The following is a 23,160-nucleotide window of genomic DNA, read 5'->3' as shown; positions in this document are numbered from 1 at the left end:
AAGGTGAAGCCTTTGGCTGTTGCTTTGGGATTTTCACACATCTGCCAGAAGGGAGTGGCAGCAGCAGCTTTGGCTCCACTATCACAAACCAGGAAATCTTGGCCAAGAACCCCAAAAGCTTAGAGTTGAAGGGAGGATGGACATTGCCACAGGCCTGCTGGGGCTGTGCCCCGTGCTGTGCCCCACACAGCCCAAATGCCCGTGGAAGCACAAAGAATTCCAGAGTTCCCTGGGCCAGGAGCTAACCCATGAACGCGGCAGAGGAGGCAGGAGGGCAGACATCCCCAGAGGGGCTGATCCAGGGACTCTTGCATTCAGAAACCACACTTTCCTTCTCTTCCCAGCTTTTGAATCATGGGAACCAAAGAGCTGAAGTGCTCCAGGCCCTGGTCCCATGTTACACCCCATGCTCACATCCTTTTGTGTTTCTCAGACCTGTCATGGGGATTTCTTGCTTTGCATCCATAAAGCAATGTGAGACTGAAGTGCTCATAACTCTTTCAATTATTTATTGATTTGGTGATACAAGAAAAGTAGGGTGGTCCTCCAGATTAAAAAGGTGGGGGATGGAGAACTGCTGGGAAATGTTGATTTAATTGGCCTGGGGCACCCCAGGGACTTTGAGTCCATACAGGTTTTATGGAGAGCACCACTGAGATGTTAAAAGACTGCTCAGACTTTATTGCCATCATGTTTGCTGTTTGCCAAGCTAAAAATACCACTGGAAGGTTATTGTGACCTCGTAAGCCACATGGCAAGCTGGAGGGATTTGGAAAAAAGCTGTCTCACACTCCAGAAAACATCCCAAATTTACACAGTCTGAGCCCATTCACCTTTCACTATAACAAAGAATTAAATAGTCTGGGACAAAAATCAGAAGGGATGTGTCAGCGAAACCTAAAGCTTAGATTCATCTTCCCATCCAGGTAGTGGCGCCAGCCAAGGGAACCTTGCAAGAAGGTGTAAAATCCATTTGTGTGTGTGAGAGAGAATGAAATTGTGAGAGTTTGTGTTACCTTGGGCTTTTTTCCTACAACACTCTCAGAGAAAAACCTGAGAAATGTCCTCTGGCAGCAGTGAAGTGTAAAAATCCCACCCAGAACAAGTAACACCTCCATCCATCTCAGTCTGAGGCCTTTTGTGGGACCCAGCAGCTGCTGCGTGTTCTGGCACAGCAGAGTGCTCTGGGTTTGCTCCTTCCTCATGTGTCAGCTGTGTCCCTGTTCCCAGAGCGTCCTCTCCCTGTCAGCACCAAAATCCTGCTGGTCCTTGCATGGCTGGTGGCGCACATTGGGCCATCACTGAGGCACTGCTGTGATTTACAGCAGCAACACTTTGGTCTTTCACAAATCCTGGTTAAATTTGATTTAAAGAACATGTTATGTTTAAACTGGCTGGGGCTTTGAATGTACACACAGTGACTGCTGCTTATTTAAGTGCCTGTGATGGGCTAGGTGGCAGTTCCTGGTGATCTCTGTTGTTTCCTAATGGACAGGGAGCAAAGAAGTGATTTTACCTGCAGAGGAGCTGAATCTGTCCCTATTTCAGAGAGGATTTCCAGCCATGTCCTCAAGCACAGCTCATCCCACTCCCACGAGCTCTCCCCTGTGCTGACTCAGGGTTTTGCCTGGGCCCCTGAGCAACACAACACAAAGAACTTGGCCAAGCTGACCCCAGACTCTGCTCCCTGCTCTGTCACAGCCCATCCAGCTCCCTCCACACAGCCCCAGCTCCCAGCTGGCCCAGCATCAGGCTCTGCTCTGTCCTGGGGCTCTGCTGGGCCAAACCAATCAATACAAGGACAAAAATCCAGCATTTATTGGAGCAATCCTTACCAGCATTTTATTTTTAGGGTGTCTCCTGGTGAGATGACGATTTGGTCCTTGGAAATGCTCAGCCTTGGTTTTTGAAGAAGCTCTTCCTCAGCGAGACCTGACCCAAAAAAAGGAAGAAACCATCATTAGTTTAGACGGGCTATTCTGTGGTGTCAAAGCAGCACAATGCACTCGAGACAAACTCTTTGTTTTGTAAATAGTTCCTAATTTGGGGGCCCACACAGTGCTGCATTTATGCTTGGCCAGGAGATGCCCTCAGTTTGTTTTTGTTTCCTTTATTCCTCTCTTTCTTTTCTGACACCAAGCACCTGCATTTGTGCCAGTAGTGTTTTGAGCCAGCTTTATTACTGAATTGTTGCAGATTTAGGAGAACAGATCTGTGTCAAAAGGATTTTGCACACATATAAAAATGGAAGGAGTCAGGTCCTTGGGAAGTAATTTGATGGGTGAGCTCATACATTACATTTTAATTAATGGGAGAAAACAATAATTCTGGGGAACAGCTCTGTGCAGCAGCTGTGATATTAAAGGCAAATTGAAGACCTGATGTTTCCCAAATGACCATTCCCAAATCCTGGATCTGAGCTGAACCCCAGGCTCTGTGGGCACTGTGGTTGGGATAATGCTCCCAGGGGAATCTGTGATTTTGTCAGGGCTCTGATGACCAGGGGCATTAATGACAGCAGTGACAAAGGTCTCTCTCATCATCTCCTGGCCCAGGAAATGTCTCCTGCCTGTGGAACTGTCCCCAGGGACAATCTGTGTTCATCTACAATGAGACAATGTTCAAAAAGTGATACTGAGAAGAACCAGAAGTGCAGGTTGGCCAGGCTGGTTGCTTTGTCCAAATTCAAAGTAACATAATCAAGGAGTGGAGAAACCAGGCTCTGATAAGGATCTCCACTTCCAAAGCTCTGACATTAAAGCTGTGTTTTCTTTCCCCTCCTGCTCTTCAGATTTCTCTCTTCTCCTGTGCCTCAAACTTGATAAGGCAAGTTTGAAATCCTGAAATCCTCCCTGGGCTCCCAGCACGGGCATTATTTGCAGCAGACAGGGAGATAACATATCTGGCAGAGAGAGAAACACTAGGCTTTAACTTTTCAACTGCACAAAGCAGTGATTTTCCTGCTCCCACCTCTCTGCTCTCATCTCTGAGCTGCTTGATTTCAGTAAATTGCTCTCTGCCTGGCATCAGCGTGGGCAGTGACTCACTCCCACTTTGGAGTCTCTGGCTTCTTCCAGGAGCTCTTGGAGCTCCTATCAGGAACTCAGCAGGTGCCAAATAACCTCATGGCACCACAGAGTCCTCCAGAGGGGATCCTGCCCGGACACCACGGTGCTGGACTGCGCTTGGAGCCCCTGACCCTCCCTACAGACCCTGGCTGAGACTTAGAACCAGTGCTGGCCACCAGAGACAGATCCAGCCCACTCCCCCTGTTCTGCCACTGCTGCTCCATCTCCAAGGTCCTTGGAGTCTGCCCAACCCCACCTCCCTCCAGTGGCTCTGTGGGACATTATTTAGCACCTCCAAGCTGCCATTGCATGGCACGCTGGGCAAGCAGAGCAGCTGGGGCTTCCAGCCCTGCAGTTCCCATTTATTTGGGAAGCACTGCCATTCCTCAACACCCTCAGGATGGCACACACAGGGAGCAGCACCACATTGAGCTGAGAACCAACAGAAAAAGCCCCAAACTCTGCAGGAGGAGCCACTGCCAGGCAAGCCCATCCTTGCTCTTGGCTCCAAGGCCCCTCTGGTTTCCAGGCAGAGCCAATTCCCACTGGGAATGGGCTGAGCTTGGCACAGGTTCTTTCATGGTGCTGAGGCATTTCACAGCTCCCTCAGACTGACTGTGCTGAGCTTTGCAAAAATGCTCCAGGATATGGCCAACAGCCTCCAATTTGTCGGTCAAATGCCATGAATTTGCCAGCTGAGGGGGGCTGGGGTCCCTGTAGCTCTCCCAGGACACTGCTCCTCCCAGGATCTGCTCTGGGCTGTTGATGCTGTGACTTCAGCCAGGACTTAGAAAATCCTGGGGTTTCAAACAAAATTGTTTGTCTCCTCTTGTGCCTTCTTAGGGCTTAGGGGGGGCTCAGCTGGTGCCTCTGGAGCTCTCATGAGCAAGTGTGGCACTGTCAGAGGGTCTGGGGTCAGAGCCTGAGCTCTGCTCTGACTGTAGAATCTTCAGGCTTTTACAACATTTGACACCATTCTTGCTAAGAGAAAGAAAAGTATTTTTCAATTATTCTGGTTTTGCTTCTGAGTTACTTCTTGCCCAAAGTTTATTTTGGCTTCGGGAGCTGAAGAACAGAATAAGCAAAGTGGAATTTCAGTGCTTTTCTACTCCACGGAGGACAGGAGGAGAATTCCTGTGCCACACACATCTGGTCTCTGCTGGCAGGTGACAGAGGGTTTATATAAACACAGCCTGTGCCCCTTCTGCCACACCACTGCTGAGTGGGCTGGGAAAAGAACATTTTGAGTGCAAAACAGAGAGAGTTGTAAGGGCAAGGTCAGGCTGTGCTAGGGCAGAACACCTAATGCCAAACTGACAGAGTGAGACCTCACAATATCCCTAACATCCCCTGGCCCCTTTAGAGCTAGACTTGACTTTTAGGAGGCAAAGCCCCAGGGTGTGTTGGATGAGGAGGATGGATCTGCTCCACTTTCATATTTGTTCTCTCTGTCTGAGGAGATTCATGCCTTCATGCAGGTGTTAGGATGCTGCAAGGGAGAATCAAGCACATTCCTGGCAGTGCAACCCCTCTTTTCCACAGCCCTGCTCCCCAGCCTTTGTCCCTAAAGCCAGGACCCACAGCCTGCCCAGGGTGGGGAGGCAGACCTGCTGGGCTGGGTCCTGCTGCAGCTGAAGTGCTCTGATTGCACTGCTCAGATTCCAATGCCCAGGCTAAGAGAACATTGTCCTCTCCTCCCTGATAAATAAGTTTGGTCCTGCTCTAGGGCTACAAGGGACATAAAATTAAAAGCGAGCCATCATTACTGTGTCATGACCATGGCAAAACTCCTTGTGAGAGCCACAAGAGTCCTGGGTGCCACAGCTGTCCCTGCCATCCCCTGTGCAGCTGACCCTGCTCTGGGTGTGCTCCTGGTGCACATCCTTTCCTAGATGCCCTGGCATGGTTTGGGATGAGGTGCTGGAGTGACAATCCTGCAGGTCTGGCAGAGGCTCTGCCTCCTTCAGCGCCACAAAGGGGTCTCAGCAGCACAAAGGGGTCTCAGCAGCAAAAAGGGGTCTCAGCAGCACATCCCCTGTGTGAGCCAGGGGGAAGGACAGGCTGTTCAGGGGAGGGACACCTCTGCTCAGGCTCCTCACTCCCTGACCTGCCTTGGCTGCTGCCAGCACACATTGGCACCAGCAAGACAAGAGCAGCAACTCCAGCCTGGAGATGCCCCTGGAAAGAGCCCAGGTTGTCAGGACCCAGGACATCCCTCTGGCTGTCCTGAGCAGCCCAGACCCCTGCCAGGGGGCTCAGAAACCCAGGCACAGAGCCCAAAATGCCCCTGTGAGTTTGATTATGACCCATGGAGCAAGTTACCAACCTTAGGTGAAGATCAGCAAAGCCACAACAGTTTAAGTAGAATAATAGCAAATTTATCACAAGGTGAAAAAGTAGATTTTGGGGTTTTTGGTATGGGGGTTCAGGAGGCAAGATGGAGGGATCTGGGTGTGTCCAGCCTTTCTCCTTCTTCTTCTTGGCCTCCATCTTCTGCTGTGATGGTGGCACTCACAGATTGGTTTAGAGTAGAAGCTCACTGTCTAACACAGGTGATGGGTATTGGAAAGTAACTGTAACCATTGTACAGGTAGGTTTTAGTATAAAGACATAACACTGCCCTGGGGGCAGGCAGAGTGCCTGGAACTGTCCTGCTGGATGGACCTCGGCAGGGCAGGAGAAAGAATTTTACAGATAAGAAACAATAAACAACCTTGAGAGCGAGAAATGAAGAGCCCTGACTCCTTCTTCAAGCACCAGGCTGGGAAAAGAGACTTTGGAACTCTTCTCGGGGTCACTCTGACAAGCTAGAGATCCCAACACAGGTGAGGACAGAGCCTCTGCCCAGAGCCTCACTGCACCATTTCTGATCTGGGAGTTCATTCCTACCTCCAGTTCAGGCTTTAACATTCTGCTCTCGGCACTGAAAACCGCAAACACAGCACAACCACAAATCCTCGGGAGCCAAATGTGAAAGGTTGACTGATACATTATCCAGGGGAGAAAAATATATTGAAAACTGCTTTTCCTGGGATAATCTGATTTTGCAGCACGGCCAACATTAAACATGGGAGGCTCCCCAGGCAGAGGGTAATGGGTGACCTCCCTCACCTCTCTGTCAGATGGTTTCCAACTCTATCTCACTTGGCACAGGGAGATCCCTCCCACGCACAGCCTGATGCTCCATACTGGGCCCAGCAGTGAGAGTGGATAAAAAGTATTTTTAATCTCTGTTCTTAATTGTAACAGCCTTCCTCCAGGCATCCTCTGGGCACTGCAGCTCTGCCTGGCACAGCCCTCACAGATGGTTGTGAGCCTGGCTGTGCCTGGGTGGGGCTCAGTGACAGCTCAATGTGGTCCCTGATTAAGGATCTGGGGATCCCTTTTGGCCACAGGGAGAGCTGGGGGAGCAGAGCCCACAGAGCCTTTGCTTCAGATGGCAAGGAAATCACAGAGAGGGCTGTGCTGGCAGCAAAATGAGGCAGGTTAGGGCAGGGATGGCATGAGGGTTTGGGCACACAAACAGCTTTGTGCACATGGGTGAGCTCCATGGACTCCTCATGATGTGAAAGCACTCCTGTGCAGAGAGCTGGGCCCAGGGCACCTCAGGGCCCCTTGGAAGTCAGAGTTTGGAGCTGATTTGAATCAGGGAAGGAGGGTGACAGTACAGAAAAAGATGACGGGTTTAAAACTTCACTGACAAATTATTATCCTCAAAAGACACATGGGGAATTGAGAGAGCAAACAACCTGACCCAAAGCAGCCCCCTGAGCACGGGAAATGGGAGAGAGGCACTCAAACCACAGTAGGTCTAGAGGGGAAGTTTTCCCCAAGCACTTCTGACCCACAGCTGCATTCCCCATCATGGGGGCCTTTGCCCTCTGCGTTGCCTCAGCGTTTAAAATCTGTTTTGCCATTGCTGAGGATGCTCCTGTGAGCTGTGCTTGCCTGGCAGAGACTGGACCAGAAGCTCCAGGAACCCTCAGGAACACTGGGGCTGTCCACACACCACACCCTGCCCTGTGACCAGTGAGAGGTGACCACCAGAGACAGGGGGGTGCAGAGGCAGAGCTGTCCCCTGCCCTCCACCCAGGAAAACCTGGGCAGGGCAGACCCTCCAAACCCTGCTGCAGAAATGACTCCCAGGAAAGGACAATGCTCTCCCCTCCCAGCTGCACACCTGGAAATGAGCAGGTGTCCCTTCCAAAGGGCATTTTCATGCTTCTGTCCCCAGGGAAATCTATTTTTGCTGGAATTGGAGAGCTCAGGGATTCACTGAAAAGCCATGTGTGTTTAAACCAATGGCCTGTAATCATCTTAGGATTTATTTCAAGGTTACCCCCATGAAAAGAGAAGGCACCACAGCACTGCCAGCATTATTGGATCACAAGCCTTGCAATATTTGGTGTTTTTATTAAGTCTTCAGCTCCTGGAATCAGCTTTCATTTGTTACACTCAAGTGGTTTTCTATTATTTTAAAGGTTTAAAAAGACAGTAGCAAATAACTAAAGAGACTCATCTCCACCCCTCTTTTTGTTGTGAATTTGAACATAGGATTTTTGATTCTCCTCGACTTTAATGAAATGTTTTGTGCTCTCTATGCACAATGCAAGATCTTCTAAATGAAATGTTATTGCTGTCATTGACTTTCCCAGCAGAAGGGAAGGGAGGCTCTTGTGGGGAAGGTCTTGGCTGTAAGTCAGAGACAAAATCTCAATTTTTGTCTTTTCTGCTGGCTGGTGAGTTCTGTACTGAGGCACTGATGGGAACTGAGTCAATGCAGAGGGCAAAGGCCCCCATGAGGGGCTGCAGGTGGGGAATGTGTGGGTCAGGACTGCTTGGGGAAAACTTCCCCTCTAAACCTACTGTGGTTTGAGTGCCCCTCTCCCATTTCCCGTGCTCAGGGGGCTGCTTTGGGTCAGGTTATTTGCTCTCTCAATTCTCCATGTGTCTTTTGAGGATAATAATTTGTCAGTGAAGTTTTAAACCCTTCATCTTTTCCTGTGCATCTCCACTGTGCTAAACCACTTTTCCTAGAGGAGGAGGAGGTGAGGAGGGGTTCAGCCTCTCACCACCTCTGTCCAGGACTCTCTCCCTTGCCTGCTATTCCAGCTGAACTATTTATAAGGAAAACGGTTCATCAGCTTTTAAAGATTTTCTATTTCCTTTGTTTGTTTGAGGGGAATGGTTACTAGAAGCCTCTCTTCCTGTGGTTTTCCATGTCAAAATAACCAGGAGTCCCCCAGGGTGGCTCTGCTGTGGGTGGGCACAGAGCTGACAAGCTCCAGGCCAGAGCCAAAGCTTCCCTTCCTGCAGAAGCTGAAGAAGTTCATCCAGAATTAAATTAGCAATCACAAACTCATCAGGAGACATGGCAAAGGTTCCTTCAGGATATTCAAATGCAAGTGTTAACCCAAGAGTACCTCTGGCAAAGCAACAGGATTCCTGTTCCCATTGATTTTCCCAGCCAGGGAAGGCAGGATTTGCTCAGCTGAGTCATGAGAGAGGGGAGCAGTTCCCAGCCATTCCTCTGTGCCTGCTGCAATTGGAAGTTGAGTGTGGCTCAGCCAGAGGCAGCAGTTGGGGTGTAAATGATCCAAAGTGACAACAACAAAAAATTAAATCATTACTCTGGAGCGGGGAGACGTCAACAACAGTGCAGTAAAAACAACTGCTAAGTGGAGAAAGTGTTTGCAGATAAGATAAGGCTTTGACCCAGCTTTTGGGATTTGTTCCTACAAGGCTTTTCCTCAGCCACAGATGCATCAGCATTTCCTGCTTAGGTGGCACAGGGTCGCCCTGGTTTCCTCCTGCAATCAGCAAGGCCACCTGATTGCTCTGGGTGCTGACACACAAGCCCCGTGACCTCTCCTTGGCTTTTCTGCAACCCAAACATCACCTTTGGGGCTCACCTGCACCTGCTGCAAGGCAGCCCCTGGAGTTGCAATGCCATGGCCTTTCCTGGCTGGCTGTGACCTGGATCACTGGATCAGCTGCAGATTTATGGGAAGGGGTCACAGAAAGCAGCTCCAGGTCAAAATTGTTTGGTCTTGGGCAGTGGCAGCTCATTAATCAGGGCCATTGTTTCCCTCTGACACCACAGAGAGTCCCAAGGAGTGCCAGGGATGTCACCAGCCCATGCTGCTGCTGAGCTGGGGACTGAGGGGACATGTCCTCACTTTGGGACTGGCTGATAAGCCAGGAACTCAGACCTACATGGAAAATAAACATGAAATCTGGGAAAGGAGGTGGCAACATCTGCAATCATCTGCCAGGCACTCAAGCACAATTTGAAGTATTTAGGAAATGTGGTAATCTCATGTTGATGGAAAAAAGGCTGGGAATGTTATTTCTTGATCCAAATTATGGCAATTCCTCTGGGAAAGAGAGGACCTGGCACATCTCCATGATTAGGAAATATGCAGACCCAGTGGGAACAAGATGCACAAAAAAGGAGCCCTAAAGACTCTAGGGGGAAACGAAAAAAATCCAAAAATGTGAGGTATGAAGCTGTCTTTGCCTCTCCCCCCAGCGTGGTCTCCTGAGAAAAGCTGCAGGGCTGCAGATCAGTGTTTCCAATGATTCCCAGACAGGATTACTTCATCAGCGCTCCAGACATAGCTTTCCTTCCTCCTCTGGCCATCTCCAGGACAGGGCACATTCCTCAGGCCAAGCTGGGGGTCAGAGGAGTGAGGGCACCCAGGGGCTGTGGGATGAGCCCTCAGGAAAGGGGAGCAGCCCTGGCCGGAGCTGGACACAGCTCTCTGTGCTCCCCCTGCCCACCCCAGCTCTTCCCCTCCTCCCATGGGGCTCAGGGAGCACTTCCTGCACTCCAGAGCCATTACAGCATTTCTCTGGAAGTGAACACAGCCAGGATTTCTTCCCTGTCTCCAGAGCACTGGGTAGGAAAACAGGAAGGTGGAAGGATTGCTCAGAAGGGGGAGTGGAAGGACAGCACCAATTTCTGCTCCCTGGGACAGGGACAGGACCCAGGGAATGGCTGGAGCTGTGCCAGGGCAGGTTTAGGTTTGAGATCAGGAAAATTCTTCCCCCCAGAGGGTGCTGGCACTGCCCAGGGAATGGGCACAGCCCCGAGGCTGCCAGAGCTCCAGGAGAGTTTGGTCAATCAGGGTGCGATTGTTGGGGGGTCTGTAGCTCAAACTGGATGATCCTTGTGGGTCCCTTCCATCTCAGGATATTCTGTGATCTATCTCTGCCTCCTCTGGGCTCTTTCCAGGCTGCCCTGTGTCCCTGTGCCATCTCAGCATTGTCCCCCTAGGTGAGCTCCTGGTGGTTTACGTGAGTATGGATGGAGAGAGCTGGAGGCTTTTATGGTTTGTCAGCCCAACTGTTCCTCACAATTACAAGCTGTGGTTCCAGCTTGTCCAAACCCTGCACTGAGCTGCCTTTAATCTAATCAGAACCCCTCTCTGCAGGCAATTTGTATGTGGTGAGTAGTTACTGTGGATGCTTAGGAAGGAGCACTTTAAAACACTTCTAGTTTAATTACTTTGTTATTTTGAGGAGTATCATCAGATCTGCTCATTTAGCAAAGGTGACAGGTGAAGCTGAGGAGTCATCAGCTGTAATTCATGGGCTTCATGTGTGCAGCACTAAACACTGCTCACTCACATCAATGGGATTGGATTTGGCACCTCTCGAAATTTCTCTCCAACTTATTTGTTTTGTACAGCTGCAAATAATGAAAGCAATTGTTGGGCTGACTCAGTTCCAAGAACTATTCCCCAACCTACTCATGTACACAGAGAGGATCAGTCAGTCTTGAAATCCATCCTGAGATGAGCCAGCTCCTCCCATGCAAAAACAAGCAGTAAATCTCTATAGATTCACCAGTGATTTCCCTCCTGGTCCTACCCAGCTTCACTCTTTACACTGGACTTTTTAGCCTGGAATAAAGGGCTTGCCTACACTTTGGTAAGATGCCTACACTCCAGGGTGGATGTTTTGTTGAGGAGAGTAGACTTCTTAAAAGTTAGAGCTGTAGTAGAGAAGTTTTCAACAGGTTTTCTATACACTTTTATACCTTCTTTATAATTTCTTTTTGAAGTGACAAGAAATCAGATTTAAAAAAACACCAACCCTTCCTTTTCTGTGTGGCTGTGATAAGTTAATATTAATTTTTTCCTTATTAATCAGTTATTGGCAGGCTGGAAATCTCTGTGGTGGTTCCTTTACTGTGGTGGCACTTCCCAAAGAAGGGGACAAGGTGCACCAGGAGTGATGAACTGCAGGTGGGACACAGAGAGATTTGAGGCAGGTTTTGTCTCTCTGAGGATAAGAAACTGCCTTATTTCAGTGTTCAGGGGCAATGCAATAACCAAGGCAGGCATCAGCTCCTAACTGAGCCCAGCTGCCAGCAGAGGTCAGGATTGAAACTGGCACCAGAAAATGTTAAGGAGGGATTTCCCTGAGGTTTCCATGCAAGCTGCTGTCAGTGGGGAACTGAAATTTTTGCCAGAGTTCAATGCAACAGTTGGTTTCCCACGTGTGGAAAATCTGCCCTGGTTGTGGAGAGCTGACCCAGTCCCTGACATCTTCAATCAGGACACAACTTCCAAGAGTAATTTAAGGCATTCAGACTCGGTTTAGGAACACAGCTTTGGACCTTGAAAAGTAACACTCCTATAAATTCACAGCAAACAGATGCAAATGAACTTTTCTCAGGTTAAAGAGGTTGGTAAATGAAGTTTCACTGGGCCACAGCACACAAATTAAAGCCCTGCCCAGCATGAACTCCACATGAAGTCCCACTTGAGGGGTGCTAACTTTGAACTTCACCTGGCCTGGCTATTTTAGCTCTTAGGACATTCATTTCCAGAGCAATTTTCCATGTAACATGAGTCAATAGCAGCAAGTGAAACAGTATTTCCAAATATCCAGTCAACTAAATCATTGTCCTGTGTGTCAACTTCTCCTTTGATAATAAAATATGATGGTAATTCATCCTAAGACCAAGGCTTTGGGAAACTGTAACATGGATCCCCTGGAGAGACATTAAAATGGCCAGAGGAGAAGAGAGAGAAGTTACAAAATCCCTGACACCGTGGTTTAGCAAAGTGTGTGTTTCTTTGAAAGCATTTTTTGGTCTTTTTTGCCAGCACTCAGCCTCTGCCTGGATGTATCAGATCAGAAGGATGCTCACTCATATCCCTCCTGCACTAAACAGACTAAATCACAGACTAAATCTGTGATTCCCAAATTTTCTTCTTGTTCCATCATGAGAGTGTTGGAAACCCTGTACCTTATCCTCAAACCCTGGACTGAATGAGCTTTATAAGACCTGGAAAAATAAAATTTAAGCCCAACAGATGGGAATCATCAGGAATGGCTCATAAGTGGGCCTTTAGGTGCTACAATAATAAAACTGCTGGAAATGGGAGTGGTTATCAGGAGAGGGGGGAATCATGGCAGGTCTGATACCAAGGGCAATCATTTATCTGCTCCTTCTGTTGGCAAGAGTCTGGGGAGAGGAAAGGAAACCTTCCCAAGGCTGTTCCATCAGCTTGTGTAACTCACCTCCCAAAGGAAGCAGAGGTGCCAGCTCTATCTTTAGGAATATTTAGAATTAGAGGAGATAAAGTGCTGGGAGATGTCCTTCAGGAAACATTTACTGGTGCTCCACATGGAACAATCTCTGAGAGCCCCAGCTGCCACATTTGGGGATTCTCTGCTGTCCTGCTGAGCGGCCAAGCAGGGCCTGCCTCGAGGCACAGGACCCTTCCCTTTCCAAACTTCTTTGGTGCTCCCTCAAAGGCAGAGTGGAAATCTCAACTCTGGACTCTGAAGTGTCCCCAGAGCAGACCTCAGAGAGGACTGGGGATGTTTTCCAAGAAAGGCAAGAGCTGACAGAGGAATTTGGGTGAAGTTTGGCTGGATGACGAGAGGGTGGATTGCAAAGCAACCTCTGACCGTGCTCCAGGGCTAAATCCAACTTGCCTTCAAGGAACATGACTGCCCAGGGAACACCAAATAATTATGGGAAAGCTGCTCAGAGAGACACCAGCTTTCCTCAGGCCACATTCCCCAAGGTTTCCTGCTTAGAGCCTTGCTGGTGTGAGTCCAGCAGTGATCTCTGCTCCCTGGAGATGCTGCTGTGTCCCATAGGCAGCACCACACAAACCCTGGTGGAACCTGGGCAATCCCCATTCTCAGGCCTTTTTTCCTGCTCTCCATCTCTTTCCTCATCCCCAGCCCTCTTTTCTAAGAAAAAAAAAAATGAGCCTGCATGGAAAGGCTTCTTTGTAAAGAACATCTGTGTCCTTCTGTGTGATGAATCACTGACCTGCAGAAGGAGCAGGCCAGGGGAAGGCCACGAGAGGGATGGAGCTGAAATTAGAGCAGGGAAGGTGGATGGGCAGGGTGAAGCAGAACAAAAGCCCACCCCTGTTAGCATTGTTGGACCATTTCTCCTTGAGCTATAAATCCAGAAGCAAATGAGGCAGAGCCTCCTGAGGTCAAGTCAGTTGATGTGCCACACTAAACAGAGATGGATTTGAGCAAATACAGGGGCTGGACGTGTCAGGAACATGTGAGTGCTCAGTGTCAGTAAAAGCTGCTTGGTGGGTAATTACTTTGTTTTCTTAGTTTCTGAGCTCTACCCATTAAGAAGCAATGGGCTAAAGCTGACTTTGGACTTGATGCAGAATCTGTTTTCGATCAGCTCCGTGTTCCACTTCTGTCGGCTTTGTGTGCCTGTCCCAGGAGGTTTTCCCTTTTTTTCTGGTTTGTTTTGAAGGATAGCAGGTTGCTATTTTGGGAGACAAGATAAAAGCTGTTTGCTGAGATGGGGAGAGGGAACCTAACCATCTCCTTAAAACCAAGCCCAGTTTCAGTTACATTTCCACAGCCCCAGGCGAGGTTTTGTTGCCCTGTGCCTGCAGCCTCCCCGGCCAGCTGGGCCTAACTAGGTCTGGTTTCCTCACTGGTTTGCATTAAGCTGGAAAGTACCAATTGGGCCCAGGGAACTGGCTGCAAATCATTTGGTGAAATCCTTCTTAATGACAAACTCCATCAGGCCGTGGAGCAGGGCTTCAATCACTTCCTCAGCCTCCGCCGCACTCCTACCCTGACGTGACCCCAACTTCTCCCCTGTTTGTGAGGCTTCTCCACAGCTGTGACATAATGTTTTTGATGGCAGCCTTTGGAGGAATTCTGCTCGTGGCAAAGGAGGAATCTGCTTCGAATTAGCACTGCTCATATTTATCAACTCTGCATAGTATGGCTGCCTGTTGACAAAAATCCCTTCTCCTGTCCCCCGCAGGTTCCCACATGAGCTCACTTCACTCACAAAGGTTTGGTGCTAAAGCATTTTTGGTGTCTGGGAGCAGCCCAGAGAAGGGGCAGCAGGTGGGTGACAGTCCAGGTGTGATGCCCAGAGCCAGGCTGTGTTTTTAGTGCCAGATCCTGCCTTTTGGGTGGATTTGTGGGTGCCCAGACACTTCCAGGACTCCTCTGCCGTGCCTGGAGCCATTCCCTCTCTAACAGGTTGGTTGAGTTGCAACACATGAGTTCCTCATCTGGAAAAACTGTGTCTCAGGGAGGGGGGTTACACAGTGACCTGGAAACAGCAGATTTGCTTTGTGGGATCCTGATTTTAAAGGTGCTTTAGTGCAGCTGCTTCCAAGAAAAGCAAACATTGCCAGGTACCGGGAGCAGCCCCGGGTCACATTAAAGCCACCTACGCCACTCGGCCAGAGCTGGGCAGGAAATTCTTCTCTCTTCATGTCTAAATATTTAAGGCCTATTTATTTATTTTAATTCCTCTTGTGCATAGGGATAAAAACACAAATCCTTCAAAGGTTTTTCTTATTATGGAAAGCAGCAACAGAAAAAGACTCGTCTAAAAATAGCTGGGTATTTAGGGCAGCCCCCGGTAGTGGGAGACAGATGCAGAGCCCAGATTCCACCAAGGAACGTGGTGTCCCCTGCATCCCACACTTCCATCCCAACAACAAGGTCATGGCATCACTGGGATGGGACCAGAAACACCTTCCTGGCTGGAGAAGGTTTCCTGGAAAACTGCTTCTAATCCAGCCACTTTCCATGCAGGATTTTGCCACAGCGTAATTTCCTAATTAAAAGCTTTTTTTTTCTTTTTGTTCTTATGAAACCTCAGACTGGTTCTGTTTTTAATATTGATTTCAAAGCAGAAACAACCACACCACTGTTTGCTTTTCCTAAAAATCTTACCTCTTCATCCCAAAAGTTTCTTGCAGTTCCTATAGACAGACAAAATTCACAGTTGCCCTTTGAACAGTAAAATTCATTTGGATGCTGGGTAGTTAACAAAATCAACAAACATGACTCTAAAAGTAATTAAATGAGGAGGGTTTGGAGCTCTGTCCTGCCTGTCTCTCGCAGAGGATCCAAAGGCCTGGTAAGGAATACAGAACTATATGGAAATGACTAAGAAAAAAGGGAATGATGAAAGTTCAGTGAGCACTGAATGAAAGCAAAATGAAAACTGGATGTCACCAAGAAAGAAAAATGTCGCCATTTGAATTCAGGAGGAGAAAAGCACCAAGGTGAGAGATGAAAGAATAATGCAAATCCATGCAGGCAATTAAATTAAAAAGGTTCCTTCCATCCTGATTCCACGCATACAGCCTTGATTTGCTGCACTCAGAATTCAGAGAACTAATCCCAGAAATTAAATCCAGATCTGAGACCCTGCAGAATAAACAAACAGCTTATCAAGCTAGAGCCAGCCTTTGACTGGGGTTCCTCTTTCAGAGTTCTGCTCCCTCTTGTCTTGGTTAATCACTAAAACTTTTGGTGCTGCCCATGAATTTTGGCCTGGCAGAGGTGACCTGTGCCTCTCAGGGGTTTCTGCATGTGCTGAAGGAACCAGCAGGTTCCTGGTGCCCCTTGCTGATCACAGGGGTGTTTGTGAGGTGTGGCAGGGCAGGAGGGGGAAGATCACCCTGCAGGCAGACAGAATCGCTAGAAAAGCACATAAAAATGGGTTTGAATTTTCCCTGGGTGTGCCAGGAGGTTCCAGAGGTGCCTGGATCTGCATGGCCAGGCCAAGCCAAGCCCAGCCTCTGGCACAGCCAACAACAAGCAACACTTGGAGCCGCAGGAACAACTCTTGGGTTCCAGCTGGAAAGGGAGCCTCAGCATTTTGTTGCACTCTTAAGCTATCAAAATGTTTATATCAATTGAAAACAGGCTCTTGGGGGAGAGTAAAAAAACAGGGATGAATTTTCAGGCTGAAACCTCAGCTGCCAAATTGTAAAACCCTTGGCTGGAAGGTCTCAGGGTAGAAAGGACTGTGCAGCATTAACTGCATAGCAGTGGCTCAAACAGGAGCCATCAGAATAAAGAGAGCCTTCAGGAAAATTGTGAGGCATTTCTTCTGGGCTCTAGAGCAAGGTCAAAGCATGGAAGCAGCTTTGGGAGGAGAAAAACACTGCTGGAGAGTAAAAAGAGCTGTGGATTAAGTCCCAGTCCTACAAAGCTTATTCACAGGAGCTGCTGTGCTGACATGAACATCTGAGCAGGGGGAGAGCCCTCTGAGGCCAGGCAGAGGCAGCAGGGAGAGATCCTGACATGGGGAAATGGCTCTGAAATTAAGGGAAATTTCCACCACAATGGCACTGAAATTAAGGGAAGTTTCCCTCACAGTGGTACTCAAATTATGGAAAGTTTCCCTTGCAATGGCACTGAAATTAAGGAAAGTTTCCCCCACAGTGGCACTGACATGAAGGGAAGTTTCCCTCACAGTGGCAATGAAATTAAGAAAAGCTTCCCTTGCAATAGCATTGAAATTAAGAAAAGTTTCCCTTGCAATGGCTCTGAAATTAAGGGATGTTTCCCTTGTAATGGCTCTGAAATTAAGGGACAGTTTGCTCCATGGTGGCACTGAAATTAAGTGATGTTTCCCCCACAATGGCACCAAAATTAAGGAAAGTTTCGCTTGCAATGGCACTGAAATTAAGGGAAGTTTCCCTCACAGTGGCATTGAAATTAAGGGTTGTTTCCTCCACAATGGCACCAAAATTAAGGAAAGTTTCCCTTGCAATGCCATTGAAATTAAAGGATGTTTCCTCCACAATGACACTGAAATTACGTGATGTTTCCCCCACAATGGCACCAAAATTAAGGAAAGTTTCCCTTGCAATGGCACTGAAATTAAGGGAAGTTTCCCCCACAATGGCACCAAAATTAAGGGAAGCTTCCCTTGCAATGGCACTGAAATTAAGGGATGTTTTCCCCACAATGGCACTGAAATTAGGGGATGTTTCATCCATAATGGCACTGAAGTTCAAGAACAATTTCCCCTGTGATGAAACAGAAACTCTCCCCTGCTCTCATCACCACAGGAGGGAGGACAGCAGATAACTTTTTGTATTCTTAATTCAGTTGAGCTGTTTTAAAACTACAAGTCTCTAACCTCAGTATTAGACCTATTTAGCTTCTTACAAATCTTTATTAAAACGGTTCTGCTTGTTCATTTTTCAGTGTTGTTTATCCTTTGGCCATGAAAATACAGTTTATCTGGTGAGATTTCATTGATTGTACCAGGATATCAGAAAAGCAGGAATTTGTAGTGATCCTGAAGTGGCAGAAGTGCCAATATTTGGGTGAGATTCCAGCCTGGTTCCCATCATTCCACTCCTGAGCAAGGACAGATTTTCCCCTGCCCTCCCCAAACTCCCACAGCAGTGACAGCCCTGAGTTAACAATGCTGAGCATGACCTGTTTACTGTTTGGAAATGAGTAATTCTCTGCATGATTCATCTCTCTCTGTGTCTTTGTTGTTCCTCAGAGCAGCCATAGAGGAATTTTAGCTGTGGTATTTGATTCCTGCAGCCAACAGGGCAACTTTCTCTTTTCCCCGGTTTCCAGGAGAGTGTGGGTGGTTGGTAAGGAGGCACAGAGAAAGAAGGAAAATTTGGCATTTTTCCTTGGAATTCTCCAGTTCTGAGCTTGAATAGAGCTCTCCCTGTGCTCTGTAGGGACTCCAACCCCCTTGACACCCTCTCTCAAGCCAGTGGGATGCAGTGGGGGCAGAACACAGCCAGGATTTCAACCTCTCCAGCCCTCCCTGGGGTTTTATTCACCAGTGGAACCAGATCCTCACAGCTCATCCAAACTGCATCTTGAGCTGGAAGCTGCAGTGTGATCTCACTGACATTCCCATTTTCCAGATGGGATTCCCCACTCTGATCCTGTGCTGACACGAGGTCCCATTGTAGATGAAAGGGAAAATAATTCAGATATCTACACTCAAGCAGAAGGCAATGCAAAGCTCACGTAGGACCCTGCCCTTTACAAACTCCTGCAAAATGCTAATTTCTCTGTTCCACTGCTGATCCCTAAATGAATGTTTGTTGTTGAAGAACTGAATGCTGAGGATTTGGAGAACTGTAATGTGCAAATCTTTCCCTTTCTCACTAAGCCTGGCTGTAGCTGGGAGGTTTGGGATCTGCAGCCTCTGCTGACCCCCCCAGCCACAGGAATAGGGAGGAAAGGAAATCCAAATATAAAATCAGCTCAATGTTCTTGTCTCCCTCAGCACAGGAGTTATGTTCCTCTCCCTCTGTCCTCACCCAACTCAGGGCACTTTGGTGAGCCCTCCATGCAAAGGATTAATCCAAAGCTGAATGCTTTTTGATTTAAAATGAGAAGAGGATAAAATCTGCAGCTCCAGCTTTTCTGTTTTCTGACAAAAATGCTGACCCCACTCCTGGGCATGACTCAGCACAGGACAGAAAGGAGCCCTCAGTTACAGAACCCTCGTTCAGGTTCCAGATCCCAGTGATGCTCCTGGAGGAGCTCCCAGCTGTGGGATCCCACCCTCAGTGCCCTCTCTGATCCCATTCCAGCCCGGGATGGACACTCAGAGTCCCACACAGGCAGGGGGAGTTTTTAGAGAAGGCAGGAAGGATCCAGAGTCATCCCAAACCAAACCCATTTCCCACAGATTCCACCTGTCTCCCCCAAATCCAGGGAGAATGTGACGGTGTTCACAGGGGTTCTTGGATGAGGGAAGAGATGAGGATCTGACTCCATGTTTCAGAAGGCTGATTTATTATTTTATGATATATATTATATTAAAACTATACTAAAAGAATAGAAGAAAAGGTTCCATCAGAAGGCTGGCTAAGAATAGAAAAGAATGATAACAAAGGTTTGTGGCTTGGGCTCTGTGTCTAAGCTAGCTGGGCTGTGCTTGGCCATTAATCAGAAACAACCACATGAGACCAATCCCAGATGCACCTGCTGCATTCCACAGCAGCAGATAACCATTGATTACATTTTGTCCCTGAGGCCTCTCAGCTTCTCAGGAGGAAAAATCTTAAGGAAAGGGTTTTTCATTAAAAGATGTCTGTGACAGGAGAACACACCAGAGATTTGGGGCCACTCCTTGGAGTTAAATTGGCTTTGCTGTGCCCTGAGCTGTTCATCCCAAAGCAGAGCCCAGCTGGCAGCACCCCAAACCCCCGGGAAGTTTTTGGGTGCAAAGCTTGGAGCAGGAGGATCCCCCCTGAGCCATTCCCAGGGATTCATTGTGCACATGCAGTCCAGCCCCTCTTTCTTCTCCTGAACTGCTTTCATCTCCCCTGGTTTGAAAGAAGCCAGGGCTGGCCCCACCCTGCTGCACAACTGCAGGGCTATTTACCACTTGGAGAGGAAATCCCATGTCACAACCCCTCGGAGCACAAGGAATAATGTCCGGAATTCCTTTATCTGTGACCAGGCCTGCCTCACAGGCTTTTTCCTGTCACTTAAGTGTACACAAAGATATTCTTTTCTTTTGTCAAGGCAAAGGGCCCAGATTTTAATGATGGTTTATTAAAAAAGAAAAGGTTTTGGCAAGACTCAAGAACAAACGTTCTCTGACTTTGGGACCTTTTGTTCTTCAAGGTGAAAAGTGACTATAAAGAATAAGGAAAATTGAGTCACTGGTCCTTGCCCTCCATAGTAAATTTGACCTCCACTGTTTTCACAGTGCCTAAAATTGGTGTCCTGGGCTTATCAGGGAAGTTAAAGTGATAAGCCTCTCTCCAGGGCTGCTCTGCAAGGTGATGTTTTCTGAAATTATCAAAACGACCCTTTGAGCACTGCAGATCTGTACCCTCAGCTCCAAGGTTCTGTCCATGCTTCATTCCAAACTGCCTGGCTGAAGGTTGTGCTAAGCCATTTGTGAGAGGGATGGAGAGAGAGGTGCTGCTGGACACAGTCCTGGGGCAGGGCTCTTTCCTGAGAGGATGGGGAGGAGTGGGATCCAGCACGTGCTGAAATGTCTGTCTGCACATGGATCCAGCCCTTCCCTGCACATGGATCCAGCATTCCCTGTGCATGGATCCAGCATTCCCTGTGCATGGATCCAGCATTCCCTGTGCACATGGATCCAGCCATTCCCTGCACATGGATCCAGCCATTCCCTGCACATGGATCCAGCCATTCCCTACACATGGATCCAGCAATCCCTGCACATGGATCCAGCCATTCCCTGTGCACATGGATCCAGCATTCCCTGTGCATGGATCCAGCATTCCCTGTGCATGGATCCAGCCCTTCCCTGCACCTGGATCCAGCATTCCCTGTGCATGGATCCAGCAATCCCTGCACATGGATCCAGCATTCCCTGTGCATAGATCCGGCATTCCCTGTGCATGGATCCGGCATTCCCTGCACCTGCCAGGCTCACACTTGGGATAAGAGGATCAGAGTCTCCCAGGAATGGCTGAGCCATGCTCCCAGAGCCCCTCTGTGCTGGCAGGACAGCTGGAATCCCTCAGGGATACCTGCCGGCATCCCAGGCACTGCTGGGGCCATTCCCTCCTCCTGGCACAGAACAGTGCAGGGACCCCCAGCCCAGGCCAGAGGGGAGGGGAATCTCCAGCAGGAAAGCCCTGGGAGCAAGGAAGTCACAGCAGAAATATTGGCACCAGCGTTCTGAGGGAGGAGGGGGGAGCAGGCAGGGGAGGAATCTTTCCAGGAAAAGGACATTTGCATCAGATACTTGCAGAAATAAAATATCAGAGAAATGTTCTGAATGCTGGCAGCTCTGCCCTGCTTTGCCCCATCACTCTCCAAAATCCTTCTCTAAAAAGAGGTGATCCTTCAGTCTGGAGCCCCTGATGCAGAAAGGAGTGCAAGTGCCATCAGGGACCACAGAGCAGCCCCAGGTGATCCCTGGCACCCTCCTGGCACTGTGGGGATGGCAGGAAGCTGCAGCCTTGTTGCAGGACAAATAACTCAGCAGCTGGAGTCTGCTGGCTCTTTATTGCCGTTCCTGCAGCACTCAGGCAGTGCCAGATGTGCTGTCCCTGACTCATGTGCATTGTGTTTGATGTCTCCCATCAGAACCAGCCTTGGGCTGCATCCAGGCTGCTTTTAGCAGAGATAAATATTTGGGTGAGGCTGTGATTGGCAGGAACCTGTCCCTCCCTCAGCATCCTCCCCAGCAGAGGTGCAGGCAGCAGCTCAGGCAGGCACAGATGCTTTCTGCACAGGAGGAACAACCTGTGCTCTCACTGAGCTGCTGCCACTGAAACGAAGCTCCCAAGGAGGGATTTTGGCAGGAGGGACCTTGCAGGGGCTGGGAGCTGAGTGTTCACCCAGGGCTGTGTCTGTGTGCTGGAGCACAGCAGCAATTACAGCTGCTCTTACCTGTGTGCTGCCAGGCACAGCAAACACCTCCCACCCTGCCTGCAGGGCATCAATCCCACTGCTCCTCGGCTTCCTGCAGGATGGATGCTGTGGAATACACTGAACTTGGAGGCCTGGCAGCTGTAAGGCTTGATTTGCCTTTGCCCTCTGCATTTATGGGGCACAAAGAGTGTGTGGAGCAGAAAGGACCCATGGTCAGGCAGGGCATTGAAAGGCTGGATCCATGGGTTCTCCTTGCTTCTGGACAAGCTCACTCGTTTCTTTCTCCACTTTCTGAGTGACCCACAGTCCCTGGACAGACCCCACAGGCCCTGGCTGGGCTGCAGGGTGTGCTGAGCAGGGCTCTGTGTGCTGAGCAGGGGTGTCCCAGTCCCACAGCCCTGTCCTGCCCACCTGGGCCAGGTGGATTAGGATTTCTGCCAGGGGTGGCTCAGCAATCCCAACCCACCTTGTGAGAACCCAATTCATGCAAATCAAGGTGGATTAGTCCCTTCCATTTCCCTGCTCTGTCACTTTGCAGTTGGTGGCAGTGATTTAAGGCCACTTTACTCAGAACTGGAGCTTTTCCCCCCATTTTTATTTGCCTGACCTTGGTGTTCCAGTCTGCTGAACAAGGAGATGAAGCCATGTGTGACAAACCATCCAGGCTGGTGTTTGCTGGGATGGGTCACAGATTTTCCTGCCCTGTGTCAAAGGGATCCCAGCAGGGACAATGGCAGAGCTGTCCCAGAAGGAGACACCCCTCCTGTGCAGACATTTCTCTGCAAATTGCCATAAATTCACTGTGTTTTGGAGAGCTGAGACTGCTGTGCCACACAGGGAGCTCTCAGTGTCACTCTGACAGCACAATCCCGATTTTGGGTGTGCATCCCACAGGGAGCTCACAACCTGACAGTGCTGAGATCACTCCTGAGGCAGGCAAGCATCCAAAACTCAGCCCCAAATCCCCGAATTTGGGGCAGGGAGGTCAGAAACACCTCCCTGTTTTGTATCCTGCCTGATACCTGCTTTTGAACCAGGTCACAAGAGATTGTTATTCCCAGCAGAGTGGGGCTGTGTTGAAATGTGGAATTTTTCAGGAATTTTTCATTAACATTGGCTCTGGCAGATAAAATACTGGCCATGCCAAAGACAACATGCTTGGGAATATGCTGCTCCTGAGCACAGAGATATTGTCCCTCAGCACTGCAGCCCACCCAGCACATGGATTGCCCCAGTGGCAAAGACAATAACAGCCATGGAAGCTGATAATGCCCAGGAATTTTGCTTTTCCTGTGTATTTCCATCTTCATTAAAAGGTCAGGGTGGCATATTCCAGTGAACACTCATTTTTGGTGTTCCCTTTTCAGTGAGAGGATTTGCTTGGTAGGAGATGAAACAGTTGCAATTCTATCAACGGGTGCACAAAAAAAGGATAACCTTTGGGATTCTGCATGAATTTGATTAT

The 23,160-nt window shown here is 49.0% G+C and overlaps 1 protein-coding gene across 1 annotated transcript in view; it reads right to left on the bottom strand.

Annotated features, from left to right (window-relative positions):
- Nucleotides 1–23,160, bottom strand: part of LOC131563863 (vascular endothelial growth factor receptor kdr-like) — a 130,451-nt gene that overhangs the window by 92,029 nt on the left and 15,262 nt on the right. The window contains exon 2 of the mRNA XM_058814047.1: nt 1,836–1,932. Coding sequence (XP_058670030.1) covers nt 1,836–1,932 — 97 coding nt within the window. The remainder of the gene's footprint in view (nt 1–1,835; nt 1,933–23,160) is intronic.

This window comes from Ammospiza caudacuta, chromosome 14 (genome assembly GCF_027887145.1).
Source record: "Ammospiza caudacuta isolate bAmmCau1 chromosome 14, bAmmCau1.pri, whole genome shotgun sequence".
NCBI classification, from domain to species: Eukaryota; Metazoa; Chordata; class Aves; order Passeriformes; family Passerellidae; genus Ammospiza; species Ammospiza caudacuta.
The sequence above is the reverse complement of the archived record's forward strand: the minus strand, read 5'-3'. Positions and strand labels throughout refer to the sequence as shown.